Source organism: Tamandua tetradactyla, chromosome 2, assembly GCF_023851605.1.
Source record: "Tamandua tetradactyla isolate mTamTet1 chromosome 2, mTamTet1.pri, whole genome shotgun sequence".
Classification (NCBI taxonomy): domain Eukaryota; kingdom Metazoa; phylum Chordata; class Mammalia; order Pilosa; family Myrmecophagidae; genus Tamandua; species Tamandua tetradactyla.
Genome location: NC_135328.1, coordinates 75964741 through 75982620, shown reverse-complemented (window position 1 = coordinate 75982620; position 17880 = coordinate 75964741). Strand labels below are relative to the sequence as shown.

The 17880-nt window shown below is 37.0% G+C and overlaps 1 protein-coding gene across 5 annotated transcripts in view; it reads left to right on the top strand.

Annotated features, from left to right (window-relative positions):
* The window catches only part of FOCAD (focadhesin), a 415741-nt gene that overhangs the window by 355987 nt on the left and 41874 nt on the right, over positions 1-17880 (top strand). For all 5 annotated transcript variants that reach the window (XM_077148045.1, XM_077148042.1, XM_077148044.1 and 2 more), the window contains one exon: positions 1605-1685. In XM_077148045.1, the coding sequence (XP_077004160.1) occupies positions 1605-1685 (81 nt within the window). The remainder of the gene's footprint in view (positions 1-1604; positions 1686-17880) is intronic.

Genomic DNA, 17880 nt, shown 5'->3' with positions numbered 1-17880 from the left:
TACAGTCTAACCCTAATGTGTTTACAAATGAAGACCTGAAGCTCAGAAAAATAACATGACTTACATACAGTGTTAGTTTAGTGAAAAATCCAAAAACTGGGGATTAAGAACCAGGTCCTTCATGCTTGGATCAGAGTTCTTTTTATTTTGCTAGTTATAATGGCACATTTTTATAGTATTCATGTTTCATTAACAGTCTTTTCATATATAGCTAGAGTTTTTTGACCCCTGTTTTTGAAAAAATAATGGAGTAAGAACGTCTAAAGAGGTATACCTCTTTAGACTTGGGGTTGGAATCTATGTCTATTAATAGTCAAGCTTTTCTGATAAAAGCAATAAAAATATTTGCAATTCCCACAAGCTTAATATATGTTTGTACTTTGAGATTTTCTGGGCAAGTATCAATGTTAATACACTGGGGCCTACATTTGTTCCTTGCTCTTTATAGAATTTTGACCCATAGCTACATGGGACTCAGGCTAGAAAAGTTTAGGCACCAAAGATTCTTCCTTAAAACCTCGTTTCATGCATCCATTGATATGTGTTTAAAGACAGCATTACCATGAACAAGGGCCACTGTAATTACTGTTTCCCTCACTTTTAATCACTCCTTAGGTATAGAAGTAGAACATTGTTCCACAGCCTTCCTAACATAATGAACTTCAGACAGCTGGAAGCTGTCATATTAAAATGGAAAAAATGGAAGGAAAAAAAACTTAATCTTATTAGAAACCCTTGGTAATGCTAGTTTTGAACGGCAGAGCTTTCACAGTGTCCTGTTAAAATAGCATATTTATGTCAGACTTTTGTTTCTTTATTTAGGCTTTAAATGTAGTACATTATAAGGTACATGGTATAGCTTACATATACTCAAATCAGATAGTAGCAAATCATCAGATTCTTCTGAATAAAGTGATTTTCTGTATGGAAAAGTACAGCTACTTGTTCCTGGTGGAATTTTCCAATTGAGCCATTTATTGCAGAATAAAACTATTTTATGAAACAATTGTGGAGAACTGGAAAGAGAAAGACTTGGGAGACTCCCAAGACTTGAGTAACATAAATGTCAGCTTCACCATTCCAGGTCAGCAACCACATCTGGTAATTTGCACATATTGGTCACTAAGAGGTCTCTGCCTTATGAAGCAAGGGACTGGCTGCTATTAATACTGGTTGTTGAATTTCCATGGTTCATATATCTAATTCACCATGTCCTGAAGTGGCCCCTGGAACAGTGGCCTCAGCGCAGAAGTCTGGCAGACTCCTTGCTGACCCTGACTAGGTGACTGGTTTGAAACTCATTGATGTGACAATGTGGAAGAGATTTTTTGGGCCATTGCTATAAAGTTTTTGTCTTCTGTGATTTTTCAGCCTCTTTTAGGTTTTGCTACCATTTTAAATTTGCTTGCAGAGCCTAAGTGATTATTTCAAGGCCAGTTACTTAATTAATAGAATTAGTTGCAGCCACCGAGTATTGTGCTGAGATTAATGACATAAACATCTCAGCTTTGTCTCTAGTTGATATGTCAGCATGAGATCATTATCTTTCCTTCATTAATCCCACCAAATTCACTGGTTAATTTGATCATTTTCTGTCTCCACAGTTCCTACTGACTATAACTATTTGCCTGAAAGCAGTTTTATTAGAGCAGCCATTGGTTTCTTTATTACAGGAGGAAAACAAGGCAAGTGTGCACATTTCTTGAATTTTATCAGTCTTTCTACTTGTTAAATAAGTTTCTGTCCACTAAGCATGCCTTTGTAGAATTAAACACTACAGTCTGAAGAATATTTTCTTTTGATGTTCAAGCTAGAGCATCTTTGCAATAGAGCTGACCAGGAAGCTAACTACAGAAAATGCTACATAAACATACATACTTGATAATGTCTTGGAAATCACTGTTTCTGAACTTGGGTGGCTTTGTGAAGACCTTACTCGTCCATGTGGCCATTTCAAAAGCATATGTGTGCACATTACTTTTCTTAAATTCAACCGAATGTGAATTCAGTTCTCCTTTAACCTTGTGTGTTCTCCTTAAACCTTGTGTGATCACTTGATGTTGCTGGCTCTAGTTCCTACTTTCACCTTGTGCTCTTTTTCTCTGCAAACATTTGTCCATTTGTGACTCTGTGTTACTGTTATTCACATTAGCAGACAAGCAACTTGAAGACAGAGTTTGAATCCCTTTTGTTTTTAGCTGTAGTCAGAATAATGCCATGTAAGTTATTAAATAAATGCTTATTAATGATACATATATATTATTCAGAAGTGTGAGGAAAAAAATGGGTCCGATCTGAACAGTGTCATGATTCAGGAACCAGTTTCATTAATGAAATGCTTCATTGATACTTGTTAGTTGTATCTTTCCTAGGTCTGTTTAGGGGAGTCTGGGAAAGACCAGTATCTTTATTACTGCAAGACCATCCCAATCTTAGGGGGAAAAAAAGGTTAAAACAAAAAACTAGAAGTCTTGAAAAAACAAGTTGATTAATAGAAGTCATGGAAGAATAAAATCTTAACCATTGAAAGGGACATTAGAGGTCATACGGCCTGATTTTCCAGTGGTTACAGTTATTCCTTGAGATGTGTGAATCTAGTGGGAAAATAAATAGGGCTTCCACATTAGAGCTACTTTCATAGCCTAGAGATGAACTCCTTTAGCTTCTGGAATTCTAAAATTTGTGTTATTATCTTAAGGTTAGTAAGTTAGCATTATTTGCTTTTACATAGCCTCAGTAAATAATGACATATGGTTATGTTCATGGTTGTGTGTTTGTATATATATACATATATATATGTATGTGTGTTACTATATACACATTACAAATGTTAGTTAATTGTTTATATTGTTAAATCTGCTTAAAATTGATATAATAGAGATATGTTCATTAGTTAAGAAATTGCATTTTTACAAAAGGAGCATTTAAATTTTCCTGGCCGAAACAAAGTTAAGAATATATTTTGCTATTTTTTTTTGTTAGCTTGCTTACTGTTATGTTATCAAATTTTTAAATGATGATAATGTGAGATATTTCCTTGAGAAATAAGATAAAAATTCTTAAGGTCAAATGAGAGATAAAATCTTTTCTTTTATAATGAAAAAAAAGTGGCCGTTTTGGCTCCCCTGATCCATATTACTTAGCAGAAATGAACTTTCTCTGAATCCAATGGAAGATTGTTGGTTAAATGTATTATCTTTTTGATTATATAATCAAATAGGAAATGTTATTCTGCTCCATCCCTGAAAAATCAGGTGACATTGGAATTGATGTATTGTGTAATCTTTCTGAAAGTAGGTAAATGAAGTATCAAAAAATTCCATATTTCCAATCAGATTTTTGGCATTTTCATGTTGTGAGAGAGGGCTGCCTTCCTGTCAGGTTTGCTGACTAGATTGAGAAGAAAATCTATTCAGCCTTACACATTCCTAATGATGACCCCAGAGGAGTGGGGGCCGTGGGAGGCTGACCTCGGCCTCGGAAGCCCATTTACAAAAACAAAACCAGTCCCTGCTCTGTGGGACTAAATAGGATGGCCAAATGTGGAGGTGTACATGCAAACAAGTGTTTTCTTCTTCAATATGCCCAGCTCATTTGAATTTTAATAACTCCCTTCTGAAGCAGCTTTTGAGTTTAAACGTCTGGATGTCACTCACCACAGCCCGGTGGGGCTGCTGATAGGAAGGATGACAACTTTGGTAAGCCCTTTTGAGGAAGAAATGGTTTTAAAGAATAAAAATCATGTCTGGCATAGGCAGAAGAGAAAAAAATTGTAGGGATGACATGCCTCTTTGCCTCTGTGTGCTGTTTTTAATTTTAATAACTCCCAGGAGGGAAATATAATGTGATGGGTTACCCCTGATTCACCAGGGTGAGACTGGGCATTACAATCTCATTTTCAGCCAATCAAATTTAAGATACCATATATATTAGTTTGCATTTTAATGATTAAGGTTTTTCTCACTTCATATATTCACTTTAAAACTGATGTGAGAGAACACATAAGGTGTTCACAGTATCCATTCTTTCATGCATGCCTGCATCTTAAAACCATATCAAATAGATGAAATCCCTTCCCATTTTAAAAGATTTCAGTTAATAGTTTTGAATATAACTGTTTTTCTATCCCATGTAACATTCTCTTTTCTTCCCCAATAGCCCTGTCTTTCTTATATCAGATTTATTATTCTTTGACCTTTTTGTCATTTATACCTTTGCATGTATTATCTAATCCTGTGAACATCCTTGGCTATGCTAGGCTTAAAATCATTGAAACATAATTTAACTCCTCTTATTATTATATTTTCCATAAAGGAACTTTAATTTTTGATTCTTGTTTTTTCTTTTCCACTCATTTATTCTTGTTCCTGACTTCTGATCTTTGTTTTCTCAACCTCATATTATTTTCAGATTCCAGAAAGATTAAACATATTAAAAGTGTTTAATAAAAGTAACAATTTACTCCTAGTACTAAAATTAGGTATTTCTAAATAACAGAACTATTTTATATAATTATGTTATCATTCTATTGCTAGGGAAATGACTAATGCTCTCTAAGCTCTTATTTTTCTTTGGGCTTTTAAGTTCACCATTAAAGTATTGTTTGAGGAAAATGTAGTATAGTCATTATGAATAGCATTTCCTTCTTGATGTGAATTCATTGGTCAGTAATCTGTGCATGTAAGTGTTGGGGTTTTGCCTAAAGTATAAGTAGATGTATAGTCAGTCAGTCATTTTTGGACTATTAGCTTGAAATATAATTGTTGAAAATGAGTCTAGCCAAAGGAACAGAATTAGTGAACTCTAAATACACAGTAAATAATAGGAGAAAGCTATCCAATTTTCTAATGAGATTATGGAGTTGTTTGCAAAGATTATGTATTTTTGTTAATTATTTTAATTTAGCAATAATTTACCTCCTCGAGTCTTCTTAAAAAATATTAGAAATGAATACAGTTATAAAACTAAGTTAAAAATGGTATAAAGAAGAAAATGAGGACCTCCTATAATATCACCACCTAGAAATAGCCAATATCGATATTCCATTTATGATCTTCTAGATGTATGTGTGCTATATTATACAGATCATAAAATTTATATTAGTTCATTACCTGATTTTTAAAAACTTAGCAATTTCTCATATAATTGGACGTAGAGTTTTACAATCACCACTAGTCTCCTCCAAAAGGAGGCTTGGGATTTTCAAACTCCATCTCTCTCTCTTTAAAAAACCGTTGAAAACCGTTGGGCTAAACCACGTGCGCACTGCCGTCCCTGGGACGTGCCCCCTCGGGATTCTTAATAGTGCACTTTCTTTTCTGTCAGTAATTCTTTCTGACTGGGTTGCACTTGCTTATCTCATTCTTGAATTCCTTTTCACCCGAGATATGGACACTGGAAAGGGACTTTGGTGACAAGGGATGTCTGGCAGCTTCTGTCTTAGTGAGCCAGCCAGGAGCTTTCTCACAGCGTTCGCGAACCCCCAGCCCTGCTTCTCTGACTGGAGAGAGGTGAGCCTGCAAGCCGGAGCGAAGTGCTACAAGAGCTTCCAGGAATGTTATGTGGAATCCCGAAGAAATTGGAACCAAGACTCTGAAGCTTCAGGAAGCAAGATTTAACTTGTCCATGTTCATGGGGTCCAGCTGAGTCACCTCAAAAGTCTGAGCCTTGAACAAAAGGTTACAAGATCTTTTAAAGGAAGTGTCCTCCCCAGCGATGGCTGTCTGAACTTTCTGGCCAGCAGTAAGACCATCACCCCAGCCACTCTGAGAACCCCAGATGGAGAGGTGACTTCCTTCCTCAGGTTACTAATTAGTGTCTACGTGGTTCTAGTACTTCAGATGACAACCTGGTGGCTGCTCTCTACATGAGAAGGTAGCATTTTCTTGGAAAGCGCAGGATCCAAAACTAGGATTTACCTGGGACAGCTACCAATATGATTCATCTTTCAGAGCCTTCTTTTGCATTGAGCCTTCAGGTGACCTTAAACCTGAATGTGGGATTAGTTGAGAATCTTGAAGAATGTCTCCCAACCACTCAGGAATACATATCCCTAAAAGCCCAGAGTCCAGCTCTCATGTCATTAAAAAAAAGGAAGTGTCCTCCCCAGCGATGGCTGTCTGAACTTTCTGGCCAGCAGTAAGACCATCACCCCAGCCACTCTGAGAACCCCAGATGGAGAGGTGACTTCCTTCCTCAGACTCTTGACTTCCGGAGAAGATGGTGGCTTAGTAAGACGCGCGGATCTTAGTTCGTCCTCCAGAACAGCTACTAGGGGAGTAGAAACGATACAGAACAGCTCCCGGAGCCACAACAGAGATCAAAAAGACAGCGTACCCCATCCTGAAACGGCTGACTGGCTGAGAGAACCCGCTCCGGTGAGATTGCCGAGGGGCGCGGGCTTCCCCGGGCGGGGCGGCAAGCGGCTGGAGTCCCTCCCTTCCTCCTTCCCGGGCCAGCTGGCAGAATTGGGCAGGCGGTCCCCTCAAGCCGCGGCGGCTGGCGCCCACACCACGCGCAGGCCCCCGGACCAACTGAGAGAATTGGATCGGAAATCCCCAGGCCGCAGAGAACGGTGACCGGGGGGGTCTCTTCCAAACACGTGACTCCCCGGTCCAGCTGGGAACGGTGCACTCTCCCGGGCTGCGGCGGCTGGCGCCCTCCCGCCACGCTTGGCGCCCCGGGCCGACTAGGAAATTCGGACGGGCGCTCTCCCGGGCTGCGGCGGCCGGCGACCCTCCCGGCGTTCGGACCCCGGGGCTGGCTGGCACTCTTCCAAGCCGCTTCGGCTGGCGAACCTCCCCCACGGCGAGAGTTTTCCAAAGTTAAAGGACCCACAGCACCTTTTACTGGTGGGACCCGCAGACAAATGTGTGCCACAAGTGCCACCTACTGGGCAGGATAAGAAAAATAGAACCCAGAGATTTCACAGAAAAATCTTTCAACCTATTGGGTCCAACACCAGGGAAATCTGACTAAATGCCCAGATGCCAGCAGAAGATACCGGATCACGCTCAGAAAATTTAAAATATGGCCCAGTCAAAGGAACAAACCAATAGTTCAAATGAGATACAGGAGCTGAGACAACTAATGCTGAATATACGAACAGAAATGGAAAACCTCTTCAAAAACGAAATCGATAAATTGAGGGAGGACATGAAGAAGACATGGGCTGAACAAAAAGAAGAAATAGAAAAACTGAAAAAACAAATCACAGAACTTATGGAAGTGAAGGATAAAGTAGAAAAGATGGAAAAAACAATGGATACCTAAAATGATAGACTTAAAGAGACAGAAGATACAATTAGTGATTTGGAGGATGGAACATCTGAATTCCAAAAAGAAACAGAAACTATAGGGAAAAGAATGGAAAAATTTGAACAGGGTATCAGGGAACTCAAGGACAATATGAACCGCACAAATATACGTGTTGTGGGTGTCCCAGAAGAAGAAGAGAAGGGAAAAGGAAGAGAAAAACTAATGGAAGAAATTATCACTGAAAATTTCCCAACTCTTATGAAAGACCTAAAATTACAGATCCAGGAAGTGCAGCGCACCCCAAAAAGATTAGACCTAAATAGGCATTCTCCAAGACACTTACTAGTTAGAATGTCAGAGGTCAAAGAGAAAGAGAGGATCTTGAAAGCAGCAAGAGAAAAACAATCCATCACATAAAAGGGAAACCCAATAAGACTATGTGTAGATTTCTCAGCAGAAACCATGGAGGCTAGAAGACAGTGGGATGATATATTTAAATTATTAAAAGAGAAAAACTGCCAACCAAGACTCCTATATCCAGCAAAATTGTCCTTCAAAAATGAGGGAGAAATTAAACAATTGTCCTTCAGAAATGAGGGAGAAATGAAAACATTCTCAGACAAAAAGTCACTGAGAGAATTTGTGACCAAGAGACCAGCTCTGCAAGAAATAATAAAGGGAGCACTAGAGTCAGATACAAAAAGACAGAAGAGAGAGGTATGGAGAAGAGTGTAGAAATAAGGAAAGTCAGATATGATATATATAATACAAAAGGCAAAATGTTAGAGGAAAATATTATCCAAACAGTAATAACACTAAATGTTAATGGACTGAATTCCCCCAATCAAAAGACACAGACTGGCAGAATGGATTATAAAACAGGATCCTTCCATATGCTGTCTACAGGAAACACATCTTAGACCCAAAGATAAATATAGGTTGAAAGTGAAAGGTTGGGAAAAGATATTTCATGCAAATAACAACCAGAAAAGAGCAGGAGTGGCTATACTAATATCCAACAAATTAGACTTCAAATGTAAAACAGTTAAAAGAGACAAAGAAGGATACTATCTACTAATAAAAGGAACAATTAAACAAGAAGACATAACAATCATGAATATTTACGCACCGAACCAGAATGCCCCAAAATACGTGAGGAATACACTGCAAACACTGAAAAGGGAAATAGACACATATACCATAATAGTTGGAGACTTCAATTCACCACTCTCATCAATGGACAGAACATCTAGACAGAGGATCAATAAAGAAATAGAGAATCTGAATATTCTATAAATGAGCTAGACTTAACAGACATTTATAGGACATTACACACCACAACAGCAGGATACACCTTTTTCTCAAGTGCTCATGGATCATTCTCAAAGATAGACCATATGCTGGGTCACAGAGCAAGTCTCAACAAATTTAAAAAGATTGAAATCATACACAACACTTTCTCGGATTATAAAGGAATGAAGTTGGAAATCAATAATAGGCGGAGTGCCAAAAAAATCACAAATACGTGGAGGCTCAACAACACACTCTTAAACAACGAGTGGGTCAAAGAAGAAATTGCAAGAGAAATTAGTAAATACCTCGAGGCGAATGAAAATGAAAACACAACATATCAAAACTTATGGGACGCAGCAAAGGTAGTCCTAAGAGGGAAATTTATTGCCCTAAATGCCTATATCAGAAAAGAAGAAAAGGCAAAAATGCAGGAATTAACTGTCCACTTGGAAGAACTGGAGAAAGAGCAGCAAACCAATCCCAAAGCAAGCAAAAGGAAAGAAATAACAAAGATTAGAGCAGAAATAAATGAAATTGAAAACATGAAAACAATAGAGAAAATCAATAAGACCAGAAGTTGGTTCTATAAGAAAATCAATAAGATTGATGGACTTTTATCAAGATTGACAAAAAGAAGAAGAGAGAGGATGCAAATAAATAAGATCAGAAATGGAAGAGGAGACATAACTACTGACCTCACATAAATAAAGGAGGTAATAACAGGATACTATGAACAACTTTACGCTAATAAATACAACAATTTAGATGAAATGGACGGGTTCCTGGAAAGACATGAACAACCAACTTTGACTCAAGAAGAAATAGATGACCTCAACAAACCAATCGCAAGTAAAGAAATTGAATTAGTCATTCAAAAGCTTCCTAAAAAGAAAAGTCCAGGACCAGACGGCTTCACATGTGAATTCTACCAAACATTCCAGAAAGATTTAGTACCAACTCTCCTCAAACTCTTCAAAAAAATAGAAGCGGAGGGAAAACTACCTAATTCATTCTATGAAGCCAACATCACCCTCATACCAAAACCAGGCAAAGATATTACAAAAAAAGAAAACTACAGACCAATCTCTCTAATGAATACAGATGCAAAAATCCTCAATAAAATTCTAGCAAATCGTATCCAACAACACATTAAAAGAATTATACATCATGACCAAGTAGGATTCATCCCAGGTATGCAAGGATGGTTCAACATAAGAAAATCAATTAATGTAATACACCAAATCAACAAATCAAAGCAGAAAAATCACATGATCATCTCAATTGATGCAGAGAAGGCATTTGACAAGATTCAACATCCTTTCCTGTTGAAAACACTTCAAAAGATAGGAATACAAGGGAACTTCCTTAAAATGATAGAGGGAATATATGAAAAACCCACAGCTAATATCATCCTCAATGGGGAAAAATTGAAAACTTTCCCCCTAAGATCAGGAACAAGACAAGGATGTCCACTATCTCCACTATTATTCAACATTGTGTTGGAGGTTCTAGCCAGAGCAATTAGACAAGAAAAAGAAATACAAGGCATCAAAATTGGAAAGGAAGAAGTAAAACTATCACTGTTTGCAGACGATATGATACTATACGTCGAAAACCCGGAAAAATCCACAACAAAACTCCTAGAGCTAATAAATGAGTACAGCAAAGTAGCAGGTTACAAGATCAACATTCAAAAATCTGTAGCTTTTCTATACACTAGTAATGAACAAGCTGAGGGGGGAAATCAAGAAACGAATCCCATTTACAATTGCAACTAAAAGAATAAAATACCTAGGAACAAATTTAACTAAAGAGACAAAAAACCTATATAAAGAAAACTACAAAAAACTGCTAAAAGAAATCACAGAAGACCTAAATAGATGGAAGGGCATACCGTGTTCATGGATTGGAAGACTAAATATAGTTAAGATGTCAATCCTACCTAAATTGATTTACAGATTCAATGCAATACCAATCAAAATCCCAACAACTTATTTTTCAGAAATAGAAAAACCAATAAGCAAATTTATCTGGAAGGGCAGAGTGCCCCGAATTGCTAAAAACATCTTGAGGGAAAAAAAAAAAAGCTGGAGGTCTCGCGCTGCCTGACTTTAAGGCATATTATGAAGTCACAGTGGTCAAAACAGCATGGTATTGGCATAAAGATAGATATATCGACCAATGGAATCGAATAGAGTGCTCAGATATAGACCCTCTCATCTATGGACATTTGATCTTTGATAAGGCAGTCAAGCCAACTCACCTGGGACAGAACAGTCTCTTCAATAAATGTGTGCCTAGAGAACTGGATATCCATATGCAAAAGAATGAAAGAAGGCCCGTATCTCACACCCTATACAAAAGTTAACTCAAAATGGATCAAAGATCTAAACATTAGGTCTAAGACCATAAAACAGTTAGAGGAAAATGTAGGGAGATATCTTATGAAACTTACAATTGGAGGCAGTTTTATGGACCTTAAACCTAAAGCAAGAGCACTGAAGAAGGAAATAAATAAATGGGAGCTCCTCAAAATTAAACACTTTTGTGCATCAAAGAACTTCATCAATAAAGTAGAAAGACAGCTTACACAATGGGAGACAATATTTGGAAATGACATATCAAATAAAGGTCTAGTATCCAGAATTTATAAAGAGATTGTCCAGCTCAACAACAAAAAGACAGCCAACCCAATTACAAAATGGGAAAAAGACTTGAACAGACACCTATCAGAAGAGGAAATACAAATGGCCAAAAGGCACATGAAGAGATGCTCAATGTCCCTGGCCATTAGAGAAATGCAAATCAAAACCACAATGAGATATCATCTCACACCCACCAGAATGGCCATTATCAACAAAACAGGAAATGACAAGTGCTAGAGAGGATGGGGAGAAAGAGGCACACTTATCCACTGTTGGTGGGAATGTCAAATGGTGCAACCAGTGTGAAAGGCAGTTTGGCAGTTCCTCAAAAAGCTGAATATAGAATTGCCATACGACCCAGCAATACCATTGCTAGGTATCTACTCAAAGGACTTAAGGGCAAAGACACAAACGGACATTTGCACACCAATGTTTATAGCAGCGTTATTTACAATTGGAAACAGCCAAAATGTCCATCAACAGACGAGTGGCTAAACAAACTGTGGTATATACATACGATGGAATATTATGCAGCTTTAAGACAGGATAAACTTATGAAGCATGTAATAACATGGATGAACCTAGAGAACATTATGCTGAGTGAGTCTAGCCAAAAACTAAAGGACAGATACTGTATGGTCCCACTGGTGTGAACCGACATTCGAGAATAAACTTGGAATATGTCACTGGTAACAGAGTCCAGCAGGAGTTAGAAACAGGGTAAGATAATGGGTAATTGGAGCTGAAGGGATACAGACTGTGCAACAGGACTAGATACAAAAACTCAAAAGTGGACAGCACAATAATACCTAATTGTAAAGTAATCATGTTAAAACACTGAATGAAGCTGCATCTGAGCTATAGGTTTTTTTTTAACTATTATTATTACTTTTATTTTTTTTCTCTATATTAACATTCTATATCTTTTTCTGTTGTGTTGCAAGTTCTTCTAAACCGATGCAAATGTACTAAGAAACGATGATCATGCATCTATGTGATGATGTTAAGAATTACTGATTGCATATGTAGAATGGTATGATTTCTAAATGTTGGGTTAATTTCTTTTTTTCCGTTAATTAATAAAAAAAAAAAAAGGAGGCTTGGAAGAAAGTATAAAAAAAGAATCCTGTTGTATCACTTTCTGGACATTTGTCAATAAGATATGTTTTGCAGGTGCTTGATTTCCATATTTAGTTGTAAGCATCATGAAAATATTTAGAAGAATCAAAGTCACAACAATCCCATGTCTTTCTAACAACTATTATCATTTTTTGATGTTACTTATGTACATACTATTTTTATATGTTCCCAAGTATACATACAGTTTTTATTTTTTAATACTATAATGTTTCCATGTTGTACATATAGCTCTATAATTATCACTATTAAGTGGATATATTATAGAATTTTCCATCAAGTTAATGAATCATAATGAATCATTTCCCTATTAGTCGTTTTAAGACTTCCATTAAAGTGAGCATCTGTGTGTAGCTTTCTTCCTTCAGCATATAGCTTTCTTCAATTCTCATCAGTGATTTAGTGGGTGTTCTAGTTTGCTAGCTGCCAGAATGCAACACACCAGAGACGGATTGGCTTTTAATAAAAGGGGATTTATTTTGTTAGTTCTTCAGAGGAAAGGCAGCTAACTTTCCACTGAGGTTCTTTCTTACGTGGAAGGCAAAGGATGGTTTCTGCTGGTCTCCTCTCCAGACCCCTGGGTTCCAACAACTTTCCCCTGGGTGACTTCTTTCTGCATCTCCAAAGGCCTGGGCTGAGCTGCGAGTGCTGAGATGAGGAATGCCAATCTACTTAGGCTGTGCTACCTTGTGCTGTCTCATTTAAGCACTAGCCGATTAAGTCAGACACTGCTCATTGCAGCAGACACGCCTCCTAGCCGACTGCAGATGTAATTGGCAACAGATGAGGTTCACGTACCACTTGCTTATGTCCGCAGCAACAAGACTAGGTATGCTCACCTGGCCAAGTTGACAACTGAATCTAACTAACACAGTGGGCAAGGGTGTAAAGATTTTGATGACTATACTGATGGCATGATCTCATTGCTCTCCAAAAGGATTATGCCAGTTCTCAGTACCTCAGCCCTGTATGAAAAAGCATAGAGGTTAAAAAGCATAGGCGTCAGACTGTTTGGATTCATATCCCAGTCCTACCACTTACCAACTATGTGACTTCAGGCAAATTGTTTAAGGTTCTAAGCCTCAGTTGCTTCTGCAAAATGGAGAAAATAATAGAATCTTCTGTACAGAGCTTTTATAAAGATTATGAGCCACTTTAGGTAGCAGTATTTAGAAAACAACAAATAAAAAATTTGTCTTAGTTATAGTGTATTACAAAGCATACCAACAGAGAAACAAATGCCAATAATAAAAACCAGTCAGGTATAAAATGATACCTTAAAACAGCTTTAATTTGCATTTCATTGCCAAAAGGAATGAACATTTTGTATATATTTACTATTTGAGAGGTTACTTTTTAAGATTAAATTTGACAGCTTTAAAAAAATACCTGTTTTTTTATTATTAAATCATTTCAAACTTACAGAAAAGTTGCAAAAAACAGTCAAAGAGCTCACATATACTCTTCACCTAGAGACCCTACTTAAATTTCATTAGCTATCTCAATAATGGCCTTAATAAAAAAGGGGTCTAATCCAGAATCACAAACTAGTGTTTGTCAGGTGTCTTTGGTCTCCTTCAACCTGGAACAATTCCTCAATCCTGTGACTTTCATGACTTTAACTTTTTTTTTAGGTTAGAAGGTAGTTTTATAGAATGTCCCTCAATTTGGGTTTGCCTGATGTTCCTCATATTAGAATCAGGCTGTTCGTTTTTGGCAGAACCATCACAGAAGTGGAGCCATGCCATTCCAGCTGTGCCCTATCAGGTGATACAGATGGTTATATTCCTCCATTGGTGATGTTAGCTTTGATCACTTGGATAAGGTGATGTCGTTTAGGTTTCTCCATTATAAAGTTACTCTTTTCCCTTTGTAAGCTATCAGTATTTTATGTGGAGATACTCTAAGAATTTATGAGTGTCCCATTTTTCTTCCTACTTTCACCCATTAGTTTTAGTGCCCGTTTAACATTTCTTGCCTTATTACTATGGTGGTTGTTAAAAGGTGATTTTTTTAAAATCTATTATTCTATCTACATTTTATAATATTCTATTATAACAGAAGATTTCTGTTTTCTTTAACTCTTTATTATTCAAGTATTCATTATTTTGATCTTCAAACTGTCCCGGATTTGGCCAATAAGATCGAATTGAAACTGGCTCTTGTGTCCTTTTAACATGGCCTCATCATTCTTTTTTTTTCGCATGGGCAAGCACTGGGAATCGAGTCCGGGTCTCCAGCATGGCAGGCAAGAACTCTGCCACTGTGCCACCATTGCCCTCCCCTCATCATTCTTAATGCTTCCTTAATTTATCACACAAGAAGATATTCTCTGCTCATATTGTACTATCGTCAGCCCTATAATTAGCAGGTAGCCCAAGTTTTAGTGGAGAATGGAATTTAGAAGCAAAGATCTGGGAGCAAATGTTTCATTGCTGCTGGGGCAATCATTGCACTCAGGCCCTCTTGGTAGACAAACTAGGAAATGTATGAACACATACACATACTCTTTCTTTGTCTCTCTCTCTTTTATTTCTCTCTATATTTCCATATCTAACCATATGTATTAAAAACCATGAATTTACTGATCATTCCAATTCCAGTTCAACACACAGAATTCATTTTACCTTTTCCTCTCTTCATATTTGTAACATCTTTCAAGTAAGAAACCTGGTTCCCATTATTCCCAATAAATTTACACATTTGCTCAGTCCCTATGTGTGTAACCAGTCTCCTGACTCCACTGAGCCACAGCCCTGGTAAGCTGACTGCCTCACTCAAGTCCTAATCTTTACAGGGCTGCCCTACCCCCACCCCACCAGGCAGCCTTCTAGTGCCAAGGAAGGGGCTTAGGAAGGTTTATGTTTTTGAAAACTCAATCTTGTTGAAGTACTTTTACTTAGTTTTGAGACTGAGTGATGTATCAGAATTAAGTGTTTGTCACTATTATCTTCATTCTAGAGTACTTTCTTGCAGGGAGATAATCTATAGCACAAAATATTGTGCTATAATTCTCTCTACATGTGTCCTCTACTGATTTTGTATACGGACTTCTGAAACTCATCCTTTGCTTACTGGCTTAAAATCCATCATCAGGTGGATCAGGTGATAAAGGCCTTCCTTGATGTTCCAAGATTAGGTTAGATTTCTTATTCTCCTATGTATTTTTCATGGTACTTTGTATTATATATCTGTATAATTATTTGCTTAATTATTTATAGTTCTTTGTTGAGAATCTGCCTTTCCCATTAGACTGTAATTTCTTCAAGGCTAGAACAACATCTGTGTTTATTACCACTTTATCTTAGAATGAATTAGTTAGCCTGTAATTGTTTCCAATATTTGTTGACCTATATTATTAGGCATATATATTGACTGGATAATCTAAGCTAAGTTGCCATCAAACCGTACTGAAGATGAAGAAAGTAATGACATGCCCACACTACACAGTGAGGTGTTAGTGATGGGAAATATATACTCCACTAGTTGTTATTCTGCTTGCGGCCAGACTTACTGTAGGGATTACACACGTGCATTGTGGCATTGATATCTGATCCTCCATGTAGCCAAAGTATGTGTGATAATGGGTCCTCTTGTAATGCATTATGTTTGGATATGCCATTTATATCAGGGTTCTTTGAGTCTGTCAACTGTATGAGAGATTTAAAGCAGCATTACATCTGGATTTTAAACATTTGGATCCTTTTAATAAGACTTTTAGGATTTCTCGGTTCCAAATCCATTGTCTGTAAAGTATGTCTTCTTATCTAGAGCATTTATTTGAAAGGTAAAACACTGTAATAAGGGAGATAATCACTCCAGTAGCTTAGATTTGAATTATTCTGTCCCACATTAAAGATATCTAGGGGAGGAGCCATGTGCCTCTGTTCATCCTGGAGCTTTTTTTTTTATTTTCTCCATTGCTAATAGTTACTTTCATTCCATTTAGTGTCATAATTAGTTTCCGGAAAATATTGTGTGATTCTAATTATGCTATTCATTGCTGATTCCCTGCCCTTTTACATGTGAAAGATTTATTATCTTATAGCACTTCCTTGATTGTCAACCTTATTCTCCATTTTATAAGTCTTCCTTGTTTCTGACACTTGCTTTTGTATCAGGTAAATTCTAGAGAATACAGAAGCACCATCTGAAGTACATAGTAAAGAGCAGTTACTGGAGAAAATTCTGATGTCCTTTCAAGAGAGAGCTCAATATCTAGGCAGTAAAGCATCTGGAAAATAGTTATATTTCACATTGGGTCTTTGTAATAGGGGACAAGTTGAAGTCTCTCCTGGTTCCTTAGATCATCTGGAAAATGCAAAATTTCTGTAGTGAATTCTCAAGAAGAACCTGGAATAAAATTTTATTTGGCTTTGAAAATACTTGATCAAGAAAGTTTTACAAGTAAAATCTGCTTATGAATTAGAAACTATTAAGAATTACTGGTTTCTAACATAGAATTGGGTCCATGTCTTTAGTGGAGGGAAATATAATTCTACACACAGATTTTTACTATACTGTCTACCATTTCATCAGGCATTTTATGAATCATGTGCCAAAAGGACCCCAAAGTGGCAACTTTTTGTATTTTGTGAAAACAGAGACTCCAATTTGCAACCAGCATTGAGTATGGACAACTGCCACATCTGTGTAATTAGTACAGAGTTATATGAAGAGCTAAGCGGTTAGTTTCTATCAAAGCATTTTTATTTTTATCATAGCCTCTATTACTGTCTGATTTTTCCTTGCTTATTTATTTGTTTGTCCTCTCACTATAACTTAAGCTCCATGAATGTAGGGGAAAATCTCTCTTGTTCAACACTCTCTCCATTGTCTAGAACAGTGTCTGTATATACTCAGTAAATGGATGAATGAATGAATGTGTATTTGAAAAAATATATATGAATATTCTTGTAATAGCAATGATTAACTCCCAGTATTACCTCTTGAGATGAAACAGAAATAAATCTTCAGTTACTGGTAGCAAAGCATAGAAGAGTGGCAGGTGTCCTGAGATTTAACATTTTTTTTATAAGGGAAAGAGTGTTTGTTGGAGGGGAGAGAAACATCTGGAAGTCACACTTCTCTTTCTACCTTCCCAAGTTGGCAGGAGGGAAAGTTAAGGATGAGGATGCAGGTTCATGGGTGGCTAGTCTAAGAAAATATGCTGGTTTTTAAAATAACTTTAGGTCAATACTAAAGTCTGGAACATAGGAGAAAGGCCTAGAATAGAGGCTCTGTGGTTTTTGGTCTCTCTGATGCTTTCTGCTTTTCTCTCCAAAGACTGCAAAATTCCTTTCTCTGCTCCCTGCTTTTTATATATATATATATATTTTATTACACAAAAATGTCATTTTGTAGTTCCTATTAAACAAAATATATTTGAACTAAATAGTATATAATTGTCCATTAAATATTTAGTCCCATCTGCCTCCAGCCTTATTTGTTTAAATAAAATATTTATCAAATTTTGTACAATTCTGAATCAGAAAAGGTAAAGCACAAAATGGACAGAAATAGTGTTAGCATATCTAAGTTAAAAACA